We start from the raw sequence: 26,306 nt of genomic DNA on the forward strand, positions 1-26,306 counted from the left end.
GCTCAGGCTGCTCCAAAGGGGGTCAGTGCCCAGCAACTGCATGCCGGAGGTCAGGTTTGCTCCAGCGGTCCCTCCCGTCGGCTGCCCCTGGGCTCAGCCGCAGCCACCACAGCCCAGCCTGCGCTTACAGGTGGGGACGCAAGGTGTGGAAAGAAAGGGCTGCCATGAAATGAAGAGAAGCACCTTGAGACACCAATGCAGAGAGCGTGGGAAAGAAGCTAACGACATTCATGTTCATCAGGAGACAGATAAAACCACTACAATAATAAAATTTCATTATGACAGCTAAGGAAGAAGAAACAAAAATTCTTTGTTTACTGTGTCTATAATAAAGTACAAAGGTATCTGCCTTTGCACTACTGGTTGCACAGGCAGCTTTCAACCCTGGGTGAGGGCTAGAAGCTGTTTACGCACTGTATGTCATTTTCCAGGTGGCAGGTCAGCCCTTTGCAAGATTAACGCAGCCCTCCATGCCACAAGGTGCACACAAAACACCTTTCCTGGGGTCCTTCTGCTTACGGGCACATAGAGAGGAGATTGCAAGATTTACTAATTCACACAGACAGATTTATGAATTTATCAAGAGAGGAAGGCAGAGGACATTAGGGTCCTCACCAACGGCCAAGGGCTGTGCTTCAACCTTACTAGGCGTGGGAGAGTCTACGTTGGCGTTCATTCTCAGGACGGAAAAGCATTAGAAACCTGAATTTTATTCCCCATAGAGCTTTGGGTCTTACTACAGGTTTTCACTAGTGCATTCAATTTGCAAATCCAAGGGAATAGTATGGGAAAAGTTTCTATTTTTAACAAAAGAAAGTAAAAACTTCTGAAGTACTACTGGATAAAAAGATTAATCTTCTTGAAAGAGTTTTGCTGCCTTATGTACTCCCACACAATACATTTTACATACTTACATTTTGCATGCATATATACATACAATTCTCCTACAGAGTACAAAAATAAATTGATCCATATTATAAACTCACTCTACATATGCATGTTTTTTATTCACAGACGTGTGTGAGAAAGTTTGAGAAAATGAAAAACCGTACCAGCCTGTGACTAGGGCCAGGGGCAAGGACAGAGCTGGATAAAACCTGTGTATTCCAGGCAGTAAAGCACCCTCTCCTCTCTGCTCACTTTTAAAGACCCTCTTCCCCCCGCCCTTATTATTTTTGTTAAGAAAAGTCCGTCCATCCTGAGCACCTGAGCAGCTGACCCAATGGCATAGTCACCTCCTGGTGAGTCATCCATGTCTTGAGCTGAATCTTCCCACCCCATCCCAACAGGAAGACTTATTTTATATATCTCCATCAGAGCATTCATGGTGATGTCTTAAGCACCATTAAAAGCTCATACCAGTAAGACATATGTTTCTCAGTTTGAAACATCTCCCTTTTTTTTTTTTAAGGAATCCATTAATGACTAAGCATGTTTCATGACCAGCTTTTTAAAATGTCTTTATACGATTTCACCTCACTTTAAAAAGACTTTCATGGTTTTGCCTCACATGTTCACAAAATGCAATGAGACTAGAGACATGGGTCTAGCTCAGAGTTCCCTGCAGTCATAGCATACTCAATTTGCTCTACTGTACTTTTTTCCTAGTCTGGGTCTGCTTTTTCTCTTCCTGTTCCAGCAATCATGGCTTAGAAAGATGAAATTTTTCAGGGAAAGAGAGTTTGCAGCTCATTTTTGATGTTTTATGCAATGGCTGATCTGAACAGTCCGGCAATCCTAGTAGTGAGCAAAATCAGCATCACAGGCACGGTCTCTGAAATGACTGCACAAAAGACAGGAACTAAATGTGAATGACTTACAAAAGGATCACAATGACCTACAGATCAGTCATTGCTCACTATGTTATTCAGCAAATTTAGAAAGAGCAGGCAACTAGAAGGATAACTGCAAGCCTGCACTGCCTTTGGATGAAGCTCCTGTGGTTCTTTGAGTATCTTCAGACAAGCTTCTTTCCTTCTCTCTGCCTCTGGTTTCTTATCTAGCTGATGGGATTAGTGGTTATTACTGGCTTTTGAAGCCACCTGGAAATCTACTGATGAATAATGATAATAGCATGCTACTACCTTGATGGTTTTCCTCAAATTGCCTCTAAAACACTTCCCCTCAAAAGGTATGTGGGCTGCCACGGGTGATCCAACACAGTACCTGTGATTCCTACACAGTACGCCCAACTGCAGCGCAGGCAAAGGACAAGGTCATAGGTAGCACTGTAAGCATCTTTCATGATCTTTCATTGCTGTGACCTCAAATTCCCAATTCTTCTTACAGAAACCCCAAATTCATTGGCATCACTTACTGGGCTGGTTTTAGTGGAGTGAAAGTCCTTGGGCAAGGACCTGTGGTCTGCATGAGGATAATAACAAGATGTACCTGCTCAGCTCCGCAGGGTTTATTGGCTGGCCATGAACAGCAGTGTTTATGTAGTCCCAATCTTCTTTTATGGCAAGCCTGAGTTAAAGCTTCCAGGGCAGCTCTGGGCCTTCCCAGAAAGGCCACATGAGCAATGACTGAAGGCCATCCCAAGGAGCCACAGACTGAAATGATCCAACTTCTACCTCTCTCCCAGGTGAAGTCAATAGAAAGAGCTCAGCACTGCTGAAGAGATCTTTTATTTGGGGCCCAAAACCCAGCCATAGGCAGCCAACACACAGCAGTTGGTACCATGACATACCACGGTACCAAATGGTACCTACGTGGTACCAAAAGGTCACTTATGTGACCAAGACCGTCTGAGAAGAGCTACAAGCTTTCATTAAACATATGTGAAAGCATCTCTGCACACACATGCATCCACATGAAGACATTTCACTCAGACTCTTCAGTCTGACTCACAGCCCAGACAAGTTTACAGAAACAATGGGCAACTTCTTTCAATTGTCTGCTCCCCCTTCTAAATCTAAAGCACCACCTTAGTCATCTTTCCCTCAGGCTCTCTCACTAGCAAAGGGTAAGGGAGAAATCTCACCAGAAACTAAGAGGAAAGCCACGTGTGAAGTACAAGTTGGTTAGCGCAGCAACCACTTTCTCAAAACGTTTTCAGAACTAAAAGTAAGGTTTACCAGGTAAAACAAAGACTTATTGAGTCAGCCTCTTAATCACAAGAGCTGAAAACAAATACATACTAAAGAAACACAGCCCAAGATATATTACCTTTCTCCAGCAAGACCAATTTAGGCGCCTGAAGGAGAAACCAACCTTCAGATCCAACTATTTGAAAAGAGACAACCTCTGGTGTAGCATCTCTGCACTAGTGCGGTTCCCAGTTTCATTAGTGCTGCCTTAAGTTTTTTGCTAATGGTGATCAGATATAAAGAAATACTGTAAGATTAGACACTGGTCCATTAGCCAGCAACACTCTGGAAATTTCGCTAGGAAACAGAGCTGCCCATACGGGCTTTGTGTACAGATGAGCAATCCCAGATAGCAAGGCCACCTGTCAGGAACGACTTCATTTAGGGGCTAGTTCTGCCTCCTTTAGAGGCAGAAATATCAGCAGTCCATCCCTTGAGCAAACTAAACCTTTCTCCTCTCAAATTAGTATTTCATCTTCTAGAAGAAATTCAAAGATGCTAAGAGAGGCTTCCTCTCAAAATAGCAAAATGCTGCCAGGCGAGCCCCCGCTGCAGCCCCGGGGGCAGTGGGGAAGGGAGGTGGGATGCTGCTTGACAGGTGCCCTGACATCTGGGGTGCCGCTTGCCTTTCTATACCCAGGCACAGGCCCACATCTGCACCAGCAATGCTGGTCCTTGTCCTAATCACGAAAAGTGAAAGGTAGCACTATTGGAGGCTGGGTGACACTTATCCAACTTGTTGAGGGGTCAGTTGCAAGACTCTCCTAAGGCATCAGTACCTCAGGCCAAGACCACCACCAAACACTCAGGAAAGGTAATAGATAACAACAGAAGAATTTGTTTTGAATGCACTGAAAGACCAGGTCAATTTTTGGCAGATACTTAACTGCAGGAACCTGCTCTTTATCTTCCCATCTTCAGTGCACTTTAATCATCCTCAGCTCTTGCCTTACACAGGAGAGCATTTTTATTTTTAAAAGAAAGGCAACCAGATAAGCAAACTGTCAGGCAAGAAGAACAAGCAGTTCACGTCATATCTTTGCAGTCGCTTCTGCCACACCCAACCTCTCTAAGAATGCACTTCCTTGCTCTGTTTTCATTTTCTGATAAAAATATAAAATGAGCAATAAATGTGGGAAATGTACTTTTTCCATCCCCAGAAGCAGAACACATTTTTTGCAAATCATGGATTGCCACCTTCCACAACACCAGCCAGATGAGTAGCTCACAAAAATCAAAGGGCAACCCTTTCCTGAGGTTTGGCTTACTTAGACAAACAAATCAGAAACATCCTGGGAACAAAGCTCCATGTGTCTTAATAACCCTACTCGGACCCAAGCCAGAGACTCTTCTGCCTCTACTCCAACCAGACAAATAAATGGTGCGCCTGCATCCACATCCATAAAAGCTATTCAGCACTTCCCCAGCACCGTAAGTTTTCAGGTAAACACTATTAGCCTGCTAAATATTCAGTGTCACTTGCCCCTCAGTAAAAAGGGATTGTTTCCAATAACTAGTTATATCATGTCAGATACGCCAGAACTTCCCAATATCATAGGAGAAAACAATGAGTCAGTCAGAGTAGGGATGCTTTCTTGTGAAATTGCCTACTGAGCTCTTCAGACAATGAAATAGGCTCTAGGCAGATTAAATTAGCTTCGAACACTTCAGTCTCCCCTTAGGAATTTTCTAACTTGGAGTGCCAGGGGTGCCTCTTCCAGAAGGGCGCAAGTGCCACTGAAAGCACCACGCCACTTGCTAAATGCCTCTCACCTGCAGCACCTACTTCATGCTCAAGCATTGACTGAACACAGGCTTATGCTCCGCCACCCTTACAAGCCCAAGGTACTTTACCCCTTCGTGAGATGACTCAGTCAACACCACCCAGAAAGGAGTGCCAGGCAGTCAGATCGGGCTGATCTGAAGGGCCAGAATATCTCATCAGCAATTTTTTTTCCCTGTGTAATCACCTCTTATAAAGAAAATGGAAATGAAGTGGAAACAGTACTATCAAGCTCCTCATGCAAAATAAATAAATAAATAAATAAAGACCTAAAGCAGGGTCACTTGCAGCCAGAGGTGCAGATGACAGCATCTTCCACACAATCTAGGCCCAATTAGCTGTTCACATAGCTGTGCCATTTCATCTTCACATACCGTAACTAGAAATTCAATTCCATTTCCAGTCTCCCTCACTATTTCCCACTCTTATCTGCTAAACCGTGTACAGCCTCCTCTCTCGGTCACCTTAGCTCAGCACCAAAAGCCATTTTTAAGACTTCCAGGGATGAGTTTTTGCACGGAGCAGGAGCAGAGCAAAGGACCTGCGAGCACTCCCCTGAAGCACTCAACTGGCTGCAAGATGATTTTCCTACATTTTCTTCTCATGAAAGGTGCAACCAATATCAGTGGAGCCAGACTGAACCCATGAACCACTGAAAGCCTAACCACAACGATTTGAGTAAAGGGTATGATCTAGTCTGGTATCAGGTCTGCGAGAGTGTCCATTAGCAAGTCCCCTGGGAAGAGCTGAGCAGGCCAAGCCTGCAGTACAGTACTTCACCCTTCAACACAGCAAGGACTGCCTCACGTGGTTAATCTCTATAGTAACTCTCCACAAAAACATCCTTCTAAGTACGCACCCAGGCCCTCCCTGCACTGACAATTACCTTGTTTCTACCATTTTCTTCCACTATCTCAAGGAATCACATCCTGTTGTCTGTTATGTGCTTGGTACCTTCATTAATAGCCTCCAGCTCTCATGCTGGAAGGGACAGCGAGCAGTTCATCCCGATCCAGTTTCTCTGGCCTGACATCACCCTGCAGCCCTGTCAAGCTTGCTGTCAGCCATTGCTTTTGCAGCTGAAGAGCCCTAGATTGCTCTGTTGCTCCGTGCAAGGAAGCTCCTCCACACCTAAAACACTTTCATCTGAGGGGACACCCTAACCACGTGCAGCAGTAAGGCAGGGGTGGACAACAGGTTTATACAGTAGCACAGAAGCACTCTTGGTTTTCTTCAGTTCCTTTCCTACAGATCCTAATGCTTCATCCTCTTCTCTTGACTGTTGCCATCTCACCAGCTCAGTGCTCAGCAAGGACAGTCTGTGATGCCAGTTCTTCCTCCTGAAAGGCCATGGCCAGCTCAGATCCCATCTTTGTATTTGTGAAGCAAGGACAGTCTTTCCCCATATGTATAGCCTCATTTGCTCATGCACACTTCCACCTGCGCTGAGGTGACTGCTTGTACCTGAGCTGTAAGAATTGAGGACCAAGGCAAGGAAGTCATGGGGAAAACATGACATTGTCAGAACTGCTATCATTGTTTCAAGTACACCGGGACAAGTGACAACCTGCTATTTCGACAACCTGGTGACTATTAACTCTATTTGGGGCACATCTACTAAACACACAGGCAATACAACTGCATGGTGCGTGACCCAAAACGCCCAAGCACCAGCTCCAAAACCAGCATCAAACAAGAAAAAGCATAAACAGCAGGATGAAGACTTCATTTCGTCCATAACAAATGATCTTCACCAGTCTCACGGTATTACCAGGCTAAATCAGTTTTATCTCAAGCTTGATTTCATCATCATTATTTGTATCACAGACAGTAACCACCAAAATTTAATTAGCATGTTTATTCAAACACAGGTTACATAAGACCCTTCAAGAAATACATCGCAACTAGGCCTCCGCATATCAGATTTTTTCACTTAGCTTGTCTACAAGACATACTGTGTCAGAACAGCACAATCAGACTAACTAAACGGTTATGGCACAGAATTGCATGTGATGCAAAAACAGTTTAAGAGCAAAGACCACACAGAGAACATATTACTGGATTACAGCCCAGCGTGGATCGTTCAGAAAGTGATAGGAAGAGGAAGTCTTCTCCAACAGAACACAAGTATACAGCATCATCAGTATACATTTTGCATTAATAACCATAATTATTAAAAAATAGAAAAATGTTAACTTCAAATATTACTTGGCTAGCCACTATACCTATAAGGTAAAACCATAAATGGACTAACTCTGCTTAGGAGGTGAAAAACACTAAGTCTCTAGAATTAACTAGAGCCCAATTCAGCAAACTACTTATGCATGTGCTTAAGTCCTACCGACACTAGTGGGGCTTACAGGTATTGAAGTATTGTAATTAACATGGAGAGATTTCAGCATGCATCAACAGTTAAGTACATGCTAAATACTTTCACTGAATCAGGATCATATTCCTTAAAGTACAACAAAGTTATATACACACTATAGAAGTCATGATCTTTCTCCCTCAGTCTACTGCCCGTCAAAAGAAAAACCTCTACTGGGTATGAGAAAAACTGATAGTCCCCTAAAGAAGCATGGCTTTTCATGTTTTATCAACAACTCCAAAAGCATGCACAAATCAGTGCTAGGGACAATCTACCTCAACTGTACTTCCGGTCTTCAGTCTTTCAAAACAACAGAATTTACCTGATTTTCACCAGTATACTATTAAAACTCTATATGCAATTTGCAAGTTCAAGATCAAGGAACTTGTTTCTTCAGTTCATTCCCCAAGCAATCAATAGATTTTTAGAACTATACAGCTGTACAATAATGCCAGTGACTATATACAATCCTGCACAAGATACTGGAAGAAAGCTACAGTTACATAAATTAATGTTCAACTTCAAAAATATTTGATTTCTCTTGCACTTAAGTGTTATTAAAAACACAACACAAAAAAAAGCCAACTCTGCAATGTTGACATGTATCAGCCTTTCTAAATAAAAGATTTCGTGTAGAACTGTCCTTGTCCAGAAGTTATCTGTATGGCTGTTTAAATACAATCAGTCTTGCCGTAGCTATGAAATCCAGGTATCCAGGCAAGTGTTCCACATACTTGGGAATGAAAACATTCCCGTTTGCTCAGAGGAATTTGATTGTTGGGTTTGGGGTTTGTTTTGGGTTTTTTTTTTAAACTCTTATATAACCCACTATATGATAGTGAACAAAATACTTTTGTTTCATAGAAACAACTAACATTTGCCCACACCAGGCAAATGGTCTATTTACAGATACATTAGGACTGCCTGACTGACAGTGAGTGTGAGTTGCTGAACTCCAAGAAACATGGAGCTTAAAATGGCGACACTCTCTGCTGAATCGCCTTCCCTTTTAGGATACGTCTTATCTGGAGAAGAGAAGAGAAGACAAAAACATTAGTATTCATCATCCTAAAGTGAGTGATAATCTGGAAAAAAAAAAAATCAAACCCTAGACCCCGTTCTGCATTCCTCATTTATCTGACCCTAGGTTCTGAGCTTAGTTACATCAGAATTGATCCAATTTTACAGCATTTGAACCAATGAAAGGCAACAGAATTACTCAGTTGCTTAAGTTATTAGCTTCTTAGGTCGAGTCACCTCTTTCATCATGTATTTGTATAGCTCCTAGGAAAAGGGGGTTTTCTTCATCTGTTATTCAGGCCTAAGAACTGCCATTACTAATTATGACAAGACCAACAAAAGCATGATCTCAGGCCATACTGAGACGAACAAGAGAAAGCATATTACCTCCAGTATGTTGCAAGGTTACAAAGAAAAAAACCCATCTTGACAGGAAAAAGCTTTTGAGATGGAAAAAAGCTACAAGTGAAACCTATAATTTCAGGTCTCTGTGTATTCTGCCTGATCCTGACATTAAAAACAAAGATCCCTGAATAAAATGGCATTTGCTAAATCTTCTCCTTAAAAGCTGCAACTCAAAACCCCAAAGAAACTTTTGGAGAGTTATATGGCTTTTGTGTAAACAGGGACAGATGGGAGCAGAGGAGAGAGTGGTTTGGATTTTTTACCTGTTCTCCCACAAGGCCATCAGGAACCAGATGAACTGGCTGCTCATTCTCCAAGTTTCTGGCACTTGGATCCGCTCCTTTTCGCATTAACAAGCGCACAGCATCCAACTGACTCATGCGATACTGCAGGCTGGCAGCCACGTGGAGTGCAGTGTTGCCATTGTAAGCCTGGAGAAGACAAAGTAACTCCGTGAAGGAAAGGCAGGGGCACGAGTCTCAGGACACTCACGGTGCCACACATGTGCACATCCAAAATTATATCTGCATTCCAGAAAAATCACTGTACCTTTGCGTTAACAAAAGAGAGACAGTTGGGCAGCTCCAAAAAGAGACGAATGAGCTCCAGGTTTGCTTCTTCTGCTGCCAAATGTAAAGCTGAGCGACCACTTTTACGATCCTATCAAAAAAGAAACTGTTAGTCTTCCCTGCAGGTGCTTCACTTATCCAAAGTGAACATGCAGACAAATAAAGCAGAAAGCAAAGTAACTGCAGAGTGTTGAATGAACTTATTTGGACTACAATTCACTGAAAGTCAATTTTAATATACCTAATGAACAATGGACCAGATCTCATTTGGCAGTAAGCTTACATAGCCAAAATATCAAATGTTATATCAAGTAATGGTCTGGCCCAGCATAGACCTGAACTGGACAGGTAAGCAGTTCTTAATTAAAATTTGTAGTTCAAGAACAAGGTATCATCAGCACCCTATTACTACAGATACCTCAGACTGCTTCAAACATATTCTTACTTTTAAGAGACAACTAACTGCAGCCAGCATAGCATCATTCTTAATCCAAAAATTAGACTGTCACCTCCCTCTTTCCCCAGGGTTTATTTGCATTCATAATACCTTGCTCTGAATAAATGCAACATTCTCATTCCACTTGGGTACATTAAGCTGTAGGGAAGCTTTCAAATTAGTCTACTTCCTTTGTAATAAAGCTGAAATGTGGCATGGGAGAAAGGGACATGTTCTGCTTCCACATTCTCTCTGCATCTGGCACTTCAGACAAAGTAATTTTACTTACTTTCGCTTCAACAGAGGCTCCCATTTGTATCAGAGTCTTGATGGTTTCTACCAGGCTCTTGTTTCTCAGCAGAAGCTCCTGGACCTCAGGGGAGTGAGGTGGCTGACTGTTTTGCAGTTCATGCAGCACAGCATTATGAGCCAGAACAGCACAGTGCAATGCCGTCAAACCTTAACATTAGAAAAAAACCCCATCATTAATTAACAAATGCAATACAGAAGTATTGACTGGCTGCTTGTTTCAAAGGATGGATAAAGGCGCTTCTACGCCCATGAAGCCCAGAGACAGTTCCATACTCATAAGTGACAGTGACTGCTCCTGAGTGGCTTGAGATTTAGGTTGTCCATCACCAGAGGAGTTAAGTAGCAACCTACTGTGAGCTCTCAGCCAACAGATAATGAAAGAATCAATTTCTAATATATTTTTTTACAAAATGTACATTAGAAAGAGCTGTTACATGGAAAAGACGTTCAATTAAAACAGCTCTCTGGTGCCAGAGATTCTGGCTTCTGTATCCACCAATGTCTTGCTGGCACTCAAATGTTTTGAGCAATAGCCAATTACTACCTACACTCTCCATGCCAAACACAGCAATCACATGTAAGAGGAAAGAGGTCCTGACGGGCAGAGACTAACCATGTTTTTATCTGGCAGATATGCCGATTGTAATGTAATTTCAATTGTAATTGTAAATTTCCACCTGGCAAAGACACGCTCCATTTTATTGCTTCTCAACCCAGGACAACATTCACATCAGCAGCTATAAAACACTGTAACATCCAGTAACTCTGTAAATTATAAACTCAACTACTCACCATCATAGTTTGTTGCCTCAAGGTCCACATACTGATTGCTTCCCATGGCTCCCTTTTGAATTGCCTACAAAAGTGGGAACAGGTATGCATTTAGGTCTTATCCAAACCACATATTACTTCGTCAAGCTTGTATACAGTCTTACTGCAACAAAGTTGCAATAAATAAAGGCATTAAGAAGAGACTTATTTATTGTTTTCATAGACTAGAGGATTCCACCAAATTACTCTAAAACATTGGTGAGAAGCTTCATGTGAAATTCAGTCTTACTTTAAGCCATTACTGTAGAGCCCTGAGACATACTGCCAAGGCTACACAGAGAGAAAGATAAAGAGAGGAGTGGCGTTTTCAGGGTTTCCCAAGACAACTGATACAAAGTGTAAGCGTTAACAGTCAGGGCAGAGCTATGCCTGCCTGGTTCTTACCTGAAGGACCTGGGCATGCCCCTTCTCAGCACAAACATGCAACGGCGTCCTACCCCAGCAGTCTGTGGTGTTGACTTGAGCCCCCAAGCTAACCAAGTCCTGCACAATGAGATGCTGATTGGCAGCCACAGCAACCTGGAAAGCACTCTGCAAACATCGAGAAGAAAATTTAAACTATTAGTCACCTGATCTCTAACAGGAAAGACCAACTAAAACAAATAAAAAGCCTAGCTACCTGGTATTATTTAAGCAGCGATTATGAATACCAGGAAGCCAGGACAAATGAAGCAGAGCACAGTTTTACCAGCTCAAGGTGATCCCAAGAAGTATTAATAGCTCAAGGTTAATATTAGCATGCAGGCTGAATCTCAGGGTTAATATTAAATAAGCATTTCACTACATCTTCCTCAAGGTCCAGGCATGCAGAAGCACTCAGGTGCACAAAGCAGGTACAAAGATTTTGAGAACCTCACCTGGCCATTGTGCTCTTTAATATCCAGCATGTGCAGGGCAGCCATCTTCCTTGCAAGAACATAGGAGAGCGCTCGTCGGCCCTGCGCAACAGCAATGTGAAGGAAGCTGCGGGAAAGAGGGGAAACACAGAGTTACGCCACCATACAAACTAGGGCTCAAGTCATTACAGATCCAAACATATAGGAGGGGTGTTACGCTGCCAGCTTCAGACCTCCTCTGCACGACTAAGACAGGAACACAGGTACCTTCTTCCCAGGGCAATTTAAAGCATCTAAACTAGAATCTTTTTCTCCCCATTTACTAAAGTCTAACGATAAGTCCCTGAACTTAGACAATACAAACACCTTATCCACTCAGTGTGCTGCAACTCTGTGCATCACAGCCCATGAGCAAGACCACACCTTTCACTTGATCAGCGGAACTACTGCACTCATGACACAAACACTGCTAATGAACTGCTCCCATTACAACCCCATGGTCCACCAAAAGCCAAACAGAAACACTTCCCACCCTTCCACGTCAGAAACACCGAGACAAACAGCACTCACGTGTCTCCATCCGAGTCTTTTGCAAGGAACTGGTCTTGAGAGATGTTAGCCAGTTTGTTTTCCTCCTGCTCCACTTGCCATTGAAAAAATGACTTGCCCAGCTGCGCCGTGCTTCTGGCGATGTTTTGGTCAGGTAGGGAGACATTCAAAGTAGCCAAAGAGACGCTGCGCTCCAGACTACCACAGATGTTACTGGAAAGCAAGCTGAAGTTCGGAGCGTGGGAGCCGACATCAGCCTGCGGGTGGGCACTGGGCAGCGGCTGGAGGGGAGCAGAGATGCTCTCCGAGCCTTCAGAGTCGTTCAAGAGGGAGGAGAAGCTCTGCGACGGGCAGTACTGCAGTTCATGGCTCTCAAACGTATTCTGATGGTAGCCAGGAGACTGGTCATTGGCGGCAAACGGCCTGTACTCCAGGGAGGTGTCCGAAGGATAGCTCTGCGACAAGTCTTGGTTCTGGGATGGAGGGAACTGGTAATGCTGTGGTGGATCAAGCACATGCTGGGAAGTGTGATCTTGGAACGCTTGGTACTTCTGGGACGGGGAGAAAGCCTGTGTTCCCGGGCTGTCCTGGTACTGCTCGCCAGGTGAGCTGTGACTGGAGACGGTGTGCAACCAGCTAACCTGCACCGTGTTCAGAGAAACAGGGCTCGACTCGTTCTTGATGTTTATAATGTTCTGAAGCAGATCAGAACTGCTGTCGTGCTTTGGGTCGTTTTTATGAGTCTCCTCCATGTTATCCATAGAAGTTGGTGTCTGGGGTGGTGTCTGTCAGGAAAAAAAAAAAAAAAAGAAAAATCAAAACAAGCCCCAGAGAGTTACAGGTATAGCTGTACCTGGTAGTTTATGACCACACAAAGCAAACTGAAAAATAAAGGCATGGAAAAAGTTACTACAAGCTTACCAGGAGGTGTGGGTGAACATTAGCTTGGCGTTTGAAAGAAGGTCCATCAGAAAGGAGCTCAGGAGCCTTTCTTTTGCCACTGTGACCTAGTATGCTCTTCAGCTCTGCTGAAAAGAAAACAAATTTAGAATTTATTTGGAGGTTACTCTTACAATCCACTTTTAAAATCTTATTGCAGGGTATTTTAAAAAAAAAAAGGGGGGGGAGGGGCTTTTTTACCTGTGTACTGCTCGTAGTTCACCAATCCTCCTTGTGCCTTTTGAGAAAAATCCATATTATTCCATTATTATAATGTTATTTCAGGAAAAAAAAAAACCAAAACCAAAAAGAAAGCAGCAGCGACTAGCTTCTGTAAACATACAATATACCTTAGAATAATTCTAGTACATGATTGTCTAACCCTAATTTAATTGCTTTTAATTAAGGCTAGAAAATGGAAAGATTTTTATAGAACTTAAATGAAAACCACCATTTTTCTTAAGGCTTTTTAAGCTATTTGTTACAATACCACAAGTCAAGAAAATCTAGAGCAAGACACTGTTCCTTACTGAGGTCTGAGGATTTTTTTTTTTTTAAACATAAATAAGCCAGCCAATTTTATACTACTTCAATGCCGTGAACTCTTCTATGCAAAAATTTTCCTGTGACAACATTTGTCTAGGAAGCTCACAAAGAGATGCTCAGAAAGACTATTCTAACACCAGAAAAATCCCCTTTAATCTTCCCAGAATTTCCTATATTTTTTTCTATCTTTTCAGACTGGAGGGATCTGCCTTTATACTGCGCGCTCTGCACGGAGGAGCACAACAGCGTAAAAAAGGATTCTCTTCTGAGAAGATTCCCCAACTCTTACAATGAATGACCTCATCCGAGTTAACAGGGAGTTTCTGTGGTTTCGTAACACAAATGTATCTTTATCCAAACTCCCTGGAGAAAATCAAGCTTAGTAAGAACATTTTCAAGTGCCTCCTTCTCCCGCAGTAAGCCTTCTCACTAATTTCTTCCCAGCTCTGCTCTTCCATTACGTCTTGAAAAGGAAAAACACTGACTCCATCCACATCAGATAAAGCAGCACGCTCATTGCCAGCGTTATCGCACGCCTTTTTTTGCCAGCTTCAGTAACCATTAAAGGCAGTTATGTCAGTGCTGAAAAATGCGGGTTACCTTGCCTTCCTCCGCGGTGGAGCCCGAGGACATCTGTTTGCTGCTCCTGAAGTGCAGCAGGAGCTCCTTCACGGAATTCTTCACACGGACCCCCTGGAAAGGGCCTCTGTGCTGCTTCCCTCCCCCCATGTGCTGTTCAACTGTTGAGAAACGAAAACAAAACCCGAATTTAAGCCGCTGACTCCGTTTCCACTTAGAAGAGAAGGAGAAAAAAAAAATAAGTAAGAGCGGGAAGGCTTCTGGAAAACAACCTGAACGCCCGGTTTAGCGGAGACGAGCCGAGGCGACGTCGTGTCCGTCCCCCCCCCCCCCGCACCTGCTCCGCCATCTCACGGGCGTGCGGCTCCCTCCTCACCCGGGGAACCCCCCGCCCGCTCCCGCAAGGCTGGGAACAGCCCGGCGCCGGGCACGCAGCGCCGGCGAAACGCTCCTGCCCGACGCCGAGCTCCCGCTTTTCCCCGCTTCGGGGGCTTCTAAGCCCAAAAGGGCCCGCGACCGGCTTGCGCTCCCGGTGGGGACGCAGCGGGAACCGCGGCTTCGCGCCCTCCCCCGGGCGCAGGGGGCCGGGACCACCGCCGCCGGGGCACGCCGTACCTTGCAGCGCGGGGCGGGCGCCGCCCCGGGGGTCCCTCCGGCCGCCGCCGCGGCTGCTCACCGAGAGGTCCGAGTCGGAGCCCGGCGAGCCCGGGGCGGAGTGCGCCGGCGAGCAGCTGCCCTCGCTGGAGTGGGGCGAGGCCCCGTAGAAGTAGGCGAGGTTGATGGGGCTGCTGAGGGCGCCGCCGTCGCCGCCATCGGGCGCCGCGTCCCGGCTGCTCTCCACGATCATGGCGGTGCCGCGGGGCGGCGGGCGGCGGCGGCGGCGGAGGAGGGCGGCGGGCGGCGGAGCGGGCGCGGGCACGGCCAGGGCTGGGCGGGCGGCGCGGCGGCGACTGGGGGGCGGCGGCCCGGGCGGCGGCGGTTATAGCGGCTCCGCCCCCCCCCCCGCCAACACGCACCTCGCGGGGGCGGGGGCGGGGCCGGGGCCGGGCGGGGCCGCGCTTCCCGTAAGGGCGGTGGGAGGTGGCCGCGCCCGGGGCGGGGCAGAGCGAGGGGGCGGGGCGAAGGGGAGGCGGGGCTCGGCGCTCGCCACGCCCCGCCCGGGGCTCCCACCGGCCGCGGGAGCGGAGCGGGGGAAGGGGGGGGGGGGCGGCACCGCCCCGCTCCCCCCGCCCGGGCACCAGGCAGCGCCGGGATGGGGATGATGGGGATGATGGGGATGAGGTTGGGGCTGACGGGGTTGAGGATGATGGGGATGGGGGTGATGGGGGTGATGTGGATGATGGGGTTGGGGTGGGATGGGCAGGATGGGGATGGGGAGGGGGATGGATGCCACCTTGCTCCCTGTCCTCCAAGATAGCCCCCGGAGGCCTCCGGCAGCTTTTGCAGCCCCCGCTCGCAACGCCTGCAACCCCAAATTTCCAACCTCTTGTGCAGATGCAGAGACGGAAACCACGAGCATCGCCCTCGGCCTCCCGCCGCTGCTGATGCAGGCTCGGGTCCCCGCGCGCACGCACGTGCCCCTCGCCCCAAGTGCGACGGCGCGGGAGCGTTCGCCCCGCTCCTGCCAGGCCTCGGCTCTGGGGACACGGGCTTGGGAGCACGGGGAATTTTTGGTCCTGTGCCTCAAGCCGGCAGCAACCAGAGCGAAGGGGAACGTGAGCGGTTACTCACAAAAGAGATGAGTCATCTCTTTTCTTCTGTTATCGGAGCCTGTAGTAGGCAGGGGGCAGACACAGAAGTTATTTTGGTTTTAGGTTGCACCATACTGCGGTGGCAAAGCCTCTCGGTTGAGGCCGGCAGGGAGAAGCGGGTAAGCAATACAATGCCGAAACAAAAAGTGGGCGAAACTGTGTGCCTGCGATTACTGTTAACAACACTACTGAGTTATTACCAATACTCACAGGGGAGACTTCTCAGGTTTCTACTTTTCAAACAAATATTTCTGCTTTCCTCCTTTCCACTGAGGTCACCACCTTCTAGAATACGAGCCTGCAGTTTTGTCCATGAGGTTGCGATTAGGACGTTTTTAGCACCGTGGCTGCCCCCAAAAATATGTAGTAAGACAACGCGGTATTTCTAAAGTATATTATGCAAATTGGAGGTCTATAATTTAGATTATTATACATGTTTTAATTGTGTTAAAAAACATGGGACAGGTGCAACATGAAATTATATTAATCAGCCCATAAGGAGGCAAGAGGGCATTACTTTATATTATTCAAATATTTCTTCCGCTGTCAGGTGAAGCAAGGGTTTCACCGGGAATTAGCTAGGCAGTTTTCTACTCCAAAGACTGTTGTTACACACCATGGATTGAATTTATGCAGTCACAGTAAAATTTGCAAACGTAACCCATAATATGAAATCAGGTGCCAAGTAGTGCCAGAAATAGCACAGTCTAATAAAGGTAAAAACTCTCTTGCTCCCTAATCAGCAGCTATGTCCCAAGCGCACTTTCTCCTTCATTTAACGAACCTCTTTATGCGAGGGAGGATTTATGAAATCAGGCCGTATGTTTTAAACACGCAAGGAGATGGTTCTCTGTTGTTCTTCAAGCCTTAGATCTCAGTTACAATACCTTAGCCTTAGGTAGATGCTTTTAAGTATTTCCTCGTTGAAAAGCACTCGCTGCTCAGAGATCCCTCAGCCCCCGAACTCTCTTTGCATGCTCGGTGGCTGATGGGAGGACCCACAACCCAGCTTTCCGAAAGCAGATCCGACTGATCAACCTTTGCATTCTCATCCCTGCCAGGTAGCCTGGAAAGCCAGTCGTTTTAATCTAGCCAGGAGGATCTCCAACTACGGCAGCAAATGGATCTTGTCTTTTAACGAGCAAATGGTAATGTGAATCTTAATCCAGAAAATTAGATTTGGCATCAGAGTTGCCTCCAATTCCCTTGAAAATGTCGAGATTAAATGTGGTTTTCAAACCAAAAGTGGATTTCTGTCATGGTAGTCCTACTGTGTCGTGGAAGGTCCCTAAACCACACACAGGCAGGGACAGACAGCGCCTTTATCCTTGCTATTCAGTAACAATTTTGAAACGGATTTAATTGAAGATTAGTCTCAACATATTGATGAAAACTGTTCTATAAAACAATTGAATGGGGTTTTTGTCTTAAAGAGGGCGTGGAATTTCTTTTTCTCTTCTATTCCACAGTTTCTACTCTCCTGCAGGCTGAACTGCTGACTCGCTCTCCTTTTACCAAGCAAAACCCACTTCGGCCAACACTCTGATACCTCAACTCCTACTTGTTTCATCAGCGACATCTTATTTATCAGGTCGTTTGGCATAAATCTACTCCCAGTCAAAGCAGATTAAGACAAGTCTAATTCCACCAAGCTCTGTAACAAAAGGCTCTTTCAAAAATACACACACCCATCGGTTGCACAAGACGAGCTGGCTCCCAACAGCCTTGTGCTCTCAAAGTGCCTCCATGCAAGTGACTGGTAAATTATTGCTACATCTACAAATTTTAATTAGTAATGCTGCAGACCTTGAGCATTTGTTTTTCGGCCCAAACACTACGTAACATCTGCGGTGACCAAAACCCTGTGAGGCGTCTTCAGCCTAAGAAAGTTCCTCCTGGGCTGGGTGGTGACCAAAAGCGCTTGTCACCTCTTCTCCTGACGGGGAACCCAGCGCAGCCCATACAGACAGCGACGGACCGGGGAGAAGGGGGGGTCAGCCAGGAAGGCATGGCAGGGCCGTGCTATCCCGCTGGTTTCAGCCTGCTTTGGCCTAGCTGTAATTCAGCGCAACCCGTCAACATCCAGAGCCGGAGAAGGCTGCGAGGCAAGCGCGGTGGAGGATTCCTCAGCTCCCCCAGCGCTGCCCTCCCAGGTTTTTATTGTAGCGCCTCCATTTAGTGGGGTGTATCAATAATGCCAGCTAGCGGCCAGTGTCAGCAACATTTGTCCTGAAACCTCTCTTGCAGGCACCTGCAAATAGTGAGATGTGCTTACCTTGGTATCTCAGGCAATTGCAAAAATAAGAAACAAAATGTATTGGTTTCTGAAAGGTCTGCTTCTTCCCTCACTTCAGAACGCAGCCTGGGCAAGTATTGTGGAATTAAAACTAGTCAGTCTTGGTGTGGGTTATACCGATATACTTGATGACCGAAACAGCTTTTGAGAGTGCAACTTGTGCACACCCGTGAACTACTTTGAAGGGATCTGAAAATTCGGTTAAGACCAAAAAAAAAAAAAAATATCCTGTTGTCTCGAAGCTTGCACTCACTGGTTAGGGGTCTCATTGCAAAAGCCAGAGAGGTTGAAAGCCAGCCCCTGAGACTTTCACCACCAGCTAAACACCTACGCTAATCAAGGTCATGCCTCTCCCTTTTGCTATCCTAACCAGAGCCAGCACAGAGAAAAGACGCACTAGACCTGCTGTGCTGGGCTTCCCTCTGCATTAGAGCTCCAGTAACTCTGTCCTTATTACAGGGAAACAGCTGAGCCACTGCACTAAGTCAAAGCAAAATCAAGAAGCCTGCTCAGTGTTTGGGGGCTTCTCTGTTAAAACAGACTTCCACCTTTTCAACACCCTTTTTAATTGTAACCATGAGATTTTCTCTCACACCTGGGCCCTCATACTGAAAAAGCATTTCAATGATAGCAGAAATTCAGACTGAGGGAGAAATTTTTCTGCCCAGCTTTCAGCCGTCTCTGGTTTATCCCTTCTGACATGAGCTTTGCAGCCTGAGCTGTGACGCCGCGGGGCAGGGGACTTCTGGGCCGTCCTGCGGAGCGGCAGCAAGGCAGCCGAAAGGAAACCTCCGGCAGAACTGCCTGTGATCAGCCCGGCAAAGCCCACACGCAGGGTAAGGGAGCAGGGGGGGTACCAGGCAGATGGGTTGAGGACTCTCAGCTTGGAACGATCTAGGCTGCAAAGCTCGGGCAGAGATTTGTGTGTGCTTGCAAAGACATTCTCCCAACACCCTATGCCATCCCCTATAGCTTTGTAAGTCATCACTGCCGATCTAATCCCTGATGTAACTGGTGCCTACCTCTATATAGTCAAACGATATTGCCCCACAGTTTACCCTCGTGTCCTGGTCCCAGGATTGGTAACAGTGCTCTTACATGAGCTCAATTCTGGGATCTCTGGTGAGAGAAACTAGCTCCTCTGGGTGAAGCCTGGGCATGGTTTGCTCCAGGGCTGTTCCCTAGAGACAGCACGAGCAAGACTCTGCCAGTTGTCTCCCTCTATGTTAGGTTACTCTCCAAAAAGGCATCCTACCTCCTCTTCCCCCTCAGAAAATCCCCTTGAAGCTGTAGCTCCAAGTCACACATGCAACAGTTGAAAGGAAAAAAATCCAAAAGAACAGAAGGTGCATCCTGGTGAGGCCACACGGGGCTCGGAAGAGACCAAGGCTGAGAAAGGGTTCTTACGCTGTATGGATGCAGCCGGTCGGCTGTAAGGAAAGGGCTAGCTTTTACAGCATCAGTGTGCCTGCACTGCTCCGTCCCTGGGGCGTGTACTGAGGTGAATGCTATAGGGGATGTAGGCTTTAAATAAATAAATAAATAAATACATACATAAATAAATCAAGCCCAGAAAATGGAGCTTCGCCTTCCCTGTAGAGCAGCACGTAGTCACTCTGCCAGGCACGCAGTCCCTCCTAACCGCAAGAGAGGAACATGCCAGCTGTCGGAGCAGCCCACGGTTCAGCGGGTATGGGAGCAGAATAAACATCTCTCATCGGTCCACCTCCTAAGCAGCAGCGTGGGACAAGGGTCAGCCTCTAGGTAAAGTGGCAGAGCACAAACTACTAGCAACAAGAACTTGGTTTTGCAACACTGGAGCAGTATAACCTTTGTGGTATTTCTTAAACTGGAAATAAAAATGGTGGTTTACAATCCAGTTGCTTAATGCAAGTGAATATTTGCTGCATGGATGTCAAATGTTCCTTATTCTCCAATGGGTGTAATTAGCCTCCTGCTGCAGACTGTGAGCCGAGGTGTGCGAACACCGCCACCACACCTCTGTACCCTAGCAGGATTTCCACGCAGCACGCAAACCCCAAGCCATCCAGCATAAAGCTGGGTTTGCCTTTAGAATAGCATTGAGAAAACCAGAAGTAAAAGCTTAGTAACTCTTCCGCTCCTAGAGACTGTTCAAGATCAATACCTGTGTTTGCTTTAACGGTTTAGGCGAGCACACATCAACACGTTGGAAATGGTCCATGACACCGTTTTGCTCTAAAAGCCAGTACAGAGGAGTCAGTGTTTCTTCCCTCTTTGCTATACTTGTATTGCTACATTTTTCCTAGACGTTGGTCTCCAAGACTGATGTTCTGGGATTAGCCTGAACTTCAAAAGGGGGTATGTATAATTCTTCATATTAAAGGAAAACTCAGACTATTTATTTAACATATGTCTTTTGGGGCTTGTTCCTTTGATCCGAAGAATGCCCTCAATTCTGCTTTTTTCTCCCAGGCTGTTTGACATTTAAAAAAAAAAAAGTGGGTTGCTCCAAAGTAGAGACTTTCACACTGTGTATATAAAGCAGCTGAAATCAGTACAGAGGAAAAGAAACCCCCAACCCAGCAAGTGCTACAAAGCTGGCTAAGTGGATCTGATTTCTGTACAAGTAAACAGTTTCCCTGTACATACACCTTGTGTTTGTGGACATTCCTCTCAATGTACTCACTGCCCTGATTAGTCATGTTTTCTTATAAGCTTACCTATCTCATTAGTTCATTAGCGCCTTGCAGCAGGAATGCATGGCTAAGAAATACACACACCACTGATGTCACAGTGTGTAAACAAGGAGCAGAAGGCCGTTTCCCCATAGCAAAGGGCAACGTCATATGGCACCTGTAAAGGATACTGGGTGTACATAGATGGGGTAAATGGTGCACGTTCTTGCCTCGGAATATTTTGCTCGTGACAATATTCTGGTTTAGAAGGGGAGTTACTGCAGTTTCTCAGTGCTGTTAGGGAGTCTCAGTGTAGGTCTGAAGGAGTAAGCATCAGTTTTCCTCATGACTCATGCTGAAGACCTTTTTCCTCCTAATTCAGGTGACCCACCTGGGCCAAAACCTGTCATTCTGAGCCCACATTAATTTTATTTTCTGCTGTCAGATGCAGGAGCCTGTGCTGTAAGCACAGCAGGTGAGTTAGGCTCCAGCAGACTTCGATTTCAGTTTTCGTACCTTCCACAAACAAGGACCACTTCAACCACCTGTAAAACAAAACCACTTTCTAGCAGGGACTGCAGAGCTGTCCCAATGCAGCATTGCCACTCAACTCTTTAGTACAGGAACGGGAGGAAAAACTGCTTTATCTTAGTGAGATTTTAACCCAGAAAAATAATGATTTTTTGAACTGAAAATCTACCCAGGACCCTGCTCTCCTAGTATCTCAGTTTATGTGCAGTAATGGGTAACCTGTCTAAGGTTAATGTTGCCATACATCCAGGCTTCCCAAATATGTGCTTTTCCGCTCAAAAATGGAAGAAATCTACCTGCTTCTTGGATATGGCAAACCAGTCACATCTACCAGACAGCAGATATAACTGGGCTGACCAGTCCAGAAATCCCAGGCACAGCATCAGCATGCGTGCAGATCACCTATGCTGTGGTTGCATCGTAGGATCAACACCTGCAGGAAGCCTCAGCACTGATTTGCACAATCCTACACAGCCTGTGAACACACCGTCAGCTCAAGGGTGCAGATCAGCGTGCAGGAAAGCCCAGGCTGAAACAAGACAACCACCGTAAGACACTTGTACCATGTTAACACTGCAAAGATCATTAAAGGGAATGCCCTCGTGTTATGTCTCGATCTTATTTCACTGTGTTTTCCAGTCCATAGAGCTGAAATGCCTTCAGTTCAGACTTCCATTCACTAGAGAAATCCCAGCTTTCAAAACACATGGCTGTCTGACTTTGGGAAAGTCCTGAAACTCAGCTGTAGAGCTGTCTTCCATTAGTCAGACAAAAATTCAATAAACAGGAAATTTTCTCATTTAAAAAAACACCTAAACCAAGGCAGCCAAAAAAAATTTTATTATGGTAGGGAAAATGTTAGGTTGCTTGCTTCCAAGCAGCAGAACAAAAACTTTCCTGGAGCTGGGATGAAGCGCATATACTAGGGCAGGTTTTATCTTCAGTTAAATGTGTGCTGGGACAACTGGGACAGCATTGCTCCATTTATGGGTCAGAATTTGCTGCCACATAAGTCTCAACCACAACTGTCCTATGTCTGCATAAAGGATATTAATATCCTGGAAAGGATACTAATACCATGTTCTTCCTTGCTTCTACAGACTTAACAGCCAGTTGCTACACATTTAGAAAGAAATCCATGACAGCAATGGCAAATTTACAATAATATGTAAATCGTGCACGAGTTAGCATAAAACATCAAGAAAGTTGGAAATAAACTCTTTGATTTGGTGGGGCACGGTGCAAAGCTCTGTTCCCAGGCGTTGGCTCCCTCCGCCAGTTCTTAGCTGGGAAAAGACACCAACTGAAGCCAGACGCATCCTGTCTGACAGGACGCTGCTCTTCACAGAAGCTGGCCCATGGATGTTTAAGTTTCCTTTTAATTTCCTGCCAATTTCTTAAGAAGAAAGCAAGAGTAAAGGCAGCTCTTGTTTCTACCTTGCACATTTTGTCTCGGGAGCTTGTGACTGGGAACGTGACAAGTCACGCCGGGGTTTCTCAGCAGCACTGTCAGGACCGAGTGTTGCTGCCCCAAAAAGCCCCTGGGCTGGAGGCAAAGCTAGGTCAGGCCGCCCAGGCTGTGGCAAGAGGCAGAGCCGAAGGGAGGGATGGGGCTGTGCCCACCATCCCGCTGCCCCGGGCAGCCCATGGGTGGGAAGGGAAGCTTCCCGGGGCCCAAGAGAGCTGCTGAAAGCCCGTTTCCAGCAGCTGGTTGATGATGATGATGATGATGATGATGATATCCCAACCGCCGTCTCCAGGGCGGCAGCAGGGCTCTGGTGCAGAGGGCAGGGTGCAGGGCTGAGGCTGCTCGGCCGCCCCAGACAGCCCAGGGCTCGGCCAGTGCCCGGCCCCCGGAGGCAGAGGGCATCTCCTCCCCACACACACCCCCTCCTCCTATCTACTGCCATTAAACGCAATGGGAAACACGTGGCTTGTTGTAAAGAAAGTCAATAAAAGGTCTAACTAGCCAAAAAGAAATCACTTGCCTCAGGAATCAAGCTATACGGGAGTTCCGTTTGGAGCAGAAATATGGCCTTCTTCTCAATGTCCCTAGGTGGCATTTGTCCCTGACTGCTGGTCACCCAGTCTGGCTGAGCGAGAGCCCAGGGTATCACCCTTTCTCTGCTCCCTGCATGCCTCCAGGCAAGCCACAATGTCCCAGCTGAAAATACCTGGCTTCCACCGAAAGTACTTGCAAGCTACCCATCCCCAGCCATACATAAGTCTCTGATGACACCATGCTACAAACATGCCCCCGAATTTGGGGGGTCTAAAATCCAGACCGCATTTCATCCTCTGCAAGAAGCTTAGGGCTGAGATGCCTTCCCTGCCTGCCAGATACAGGCACGGATAATGAACCGGGGTGCTGCATAATCAACCTCATGTGGTAAGCCAGAGAAACCCTCACCAGGTGATGAAAAGAAGTTTATGGTTTGGTTTAATAAAACCCTTAGCAGAACAAATTTTAAAGCAAAGTTTAAGTTCATTAAACTTACTTCTTTTCAATCCCACAGATTTTTTGCTAAATTACAAGAAAGTAGGGGTAGATCCCTATTTTTATATATGTTTCCCTGCATTGTCTTACACTGCACCATGACAGTTTACTCCTGTCCTGTTGAAGCTGGCAGGCTTGTATGCTGATGATGCTCTGCTATTCCAAAATTACTGATGACCTGCCAGGAAAGAAACTGTAATCAAGATTATACAAAAAAACCCTGCTTCCACTAACAATGTTTCTTCCATTCAGTGCTCTCAGAGCTTAGCTTCCCGTCCATCCATCCTTCCTTCCTTCCTAACTCTAGAAAGCTACTATATCCTCCCCTAAAAAATGAAGATTGTTTCAGAGAGAATTGCCTAAAACAGCTAAGCTATTTAGGGGTATTTTGCCCCTAGATCCACTGTGGACTTTCAAAAATCCCACCATTCATTGTGGTCTCTTCACATTTGGTTATTACCCATTACCTTCCCAAAAGCCAGCCATTCTTCCATACCCAACCCCAAAAAACACACAGACAATTATAGCACAAGCCATTTGGAAGGCTATTAGAAGTAAAAAAATAATGAGAAGCCAATATTGTTCCAATCAATTACAGGTTTTAAGCAATAAAGCAAATAAAATGAGAATATTGTACCTTCATGTCGGAGGAGTGAAGTTAGAATTAGCTATACGGAAAACAAGCCAGTTCTTTGCACCCCACTGGCAACTGATCGTTCCTTACGGCCACGTCTGTGTGAATGATTGAAAAGTTCCTCTGAGGTTTAACGGTATGAAACAGAGAAGCAGCAGCAAGGAAACTTTTTTTTTTTTTTCCCCCCCTCCCTCACAAAAGTCCTGCTTACTCTGGCTTTCTGGTCACAGAAAAAAAAAAATTATATACGTTAAAAAAAAGAAAAAGACACCCTAAACAACATTCCCCACCCCCACCCCCCCAAGTTTATCACAGCTCCAGGCTGAGTACCCACGGGGCTCTTTTTATTGCAGGGGATCACACACCGCTTATCTTTTGGCCCTGGTTAACCGGGGAGGGGGGGATGTTATGACATGTGAGAGGAAGCGGCAGGGTGGAGGAGGAGGAGGGTGGTGTGAGCACGGCTCCCTGGACTTTTTCTGCGCAGTGGAATTTCCCAGGCGGGGTAAGCCCTGGCGGGGACATTCCCCTGCCAAAGAGGCTGGCAGGAAACCCCAGGCTGGCGTAACGCTGCCAAAAAAGGGTCTAGAAGATGCTGATGCGAGATTCACAGCAAGAACAATGACAAAGGGCTGTACACCAAAGGAGAGAAGAGAAACCTGCAGTGTGCAACGCAGTGGGGTTTCTTTCCTGACAGGGTCAAGTTCTCCTCCTTGCCCGCCTCGTGCCTGCAGTGCTGCCCGTATGGCTGGCAAGCAGTCAAGCTGTGTCTCGTAGCCTTTTTCTGACTTGGCACTACAGGGTAACCTGGACAAGCAGGTGCCTGCGTAGCGGTCGCATAGGAAGCGAGAGAGATGCAGTGTCCTACACATAAAAAAAACCCAGCTCCAGCCTTTGGGAGGTGAGGCAGGGCAAACACTTCTCCCTGGTGACTGCCTGGATTTCAGCGGGGTTTTGCCCTCAGAAAGGTCGGAATGAGTTTCATGGAGGGTAGCATCAGTTAGCGTGAAAGCTCCGTACAGCCAGAAGCCTGATTAAAAAGGGGGAGAGGCAGGGGGCTGGGGAAAAAAAAAAAAAGTACTCCCCTTTGCCACAGATGTATCAGATGTAAAATAGTCACCTGCTCCAGTAGATACGATAACCTTCAGCATGGAAGTTTCCAGGATTTTCCTAAAAGGTGAGCAGATCCATCTGAATCATACTCCCTTTTTTCTCCTTTCAGCAGTGGCACGGGCCAGGATTCACCATGCTTATCAAACATGGTGAGCAAGGACAGGACACCCAAATCTTCTCAGAGCGAACACCCCCTGGCTTCAGCCCCTTCCGTTACCCCTTCCCAAGCACAGTTAATGCATAGAGATCCCGGCGGCTGGCACCAACAAGGTAAAAGCACTGAACTACTCATCCCCCTGCCCGTTGTGTCCCCCGTGCCTCCTGCACTGGAACGTAGATGTTCAAAACAAACAAATAAAAACCCCTCAGACTTTACCCCCACCCTCACCCTGCCTCAGCAAGCTGCAGGAGGGAGGTAGGAGAGAAAATCTCGTTCCCAAAGGTGATCATTCTGAAACCTTCGCCCTGCAGGCAGGAAACGCTGCGTGGGCTCCATCTTCCTGTTCGCAGATGTATTATATCACTGGAACACGTTCAGCTGGTAATCTTGATGGGCTCAATA

The 26,306-nt window shown here is 46.4% G+C and overlaps 1 protein-coding gene across 4 annotated transcripts; it reads right to left on the reverse strand.

Annotated features, from left to right (window-relative positions):
* Positions 1–6,718: 6,718 nt before the first annotated feature.
* On the reverse strand, positions 6,719–24,795 carry NFKBIZ (NFKB inhibitor zeta). Of its 4 annotated transcripts, none has more exons than XM_052794714.1 (12): positions 24,635–24,795; positions 14,287–14,426; positions 13,342–13,378; positions 13,123–13,229; positions 12,223–12,986; positions 11,674–11,779; positions 11,201–11,347; positions 10,778–10,841; positions 9,963–10,132; positions 9,218–9,328; positions 8,932–9,099; positions 6,719–8,268 (listed from the first exon to the last, which is right to left on the reverse strand). In XM_052794714.1, the coding sequence occupies exons 2-12, from the start codon at positions 14,413–14,415 to the stop codon at positions 8,215–8,217; spliced, it is 1,857 nt and encodes a 618-aa protein (XP_052650674.1). In that variant the 5' UTR covers positions 14,416–14,426; positions 24,635–24,795; the 3' UTR covers positions 6,719–8,214. The 4 variants fall into 4 exon arrangements, with proteins under 4 accessions (XP_052650674.1, XP_052650672.1, XP_052650671.1 ...); XM_052794712.1 differs by lacking the exon at positions 24,635–24,795 and adding an exon at positions 14,881–15,199 and having other exon boundaries at positions 13,123–13,226; XM_052794711.1 differs by lacking the exon at positions 24,635–24,795 and adding an exon at positions 14,881–15,199.
* Between the last annotated feature and the right edge of the window lie 1,511 nt (positions 24,796–26,306).

Source organism: Harpia harpyja, chromosome 8 (assembly GCF_026419915.1).
Source record: "Harpia harpyja isolate bHarHar1 chromosome 8, bHarHar1 primary haplotype, whole genome shotgun sequence".
Taxonomy (NCBI): Eukaryota; Metazoa; Chordata; class Aves; order Accipitriformes; family Accipitridae; genus Harpia; species Harpia harpyja.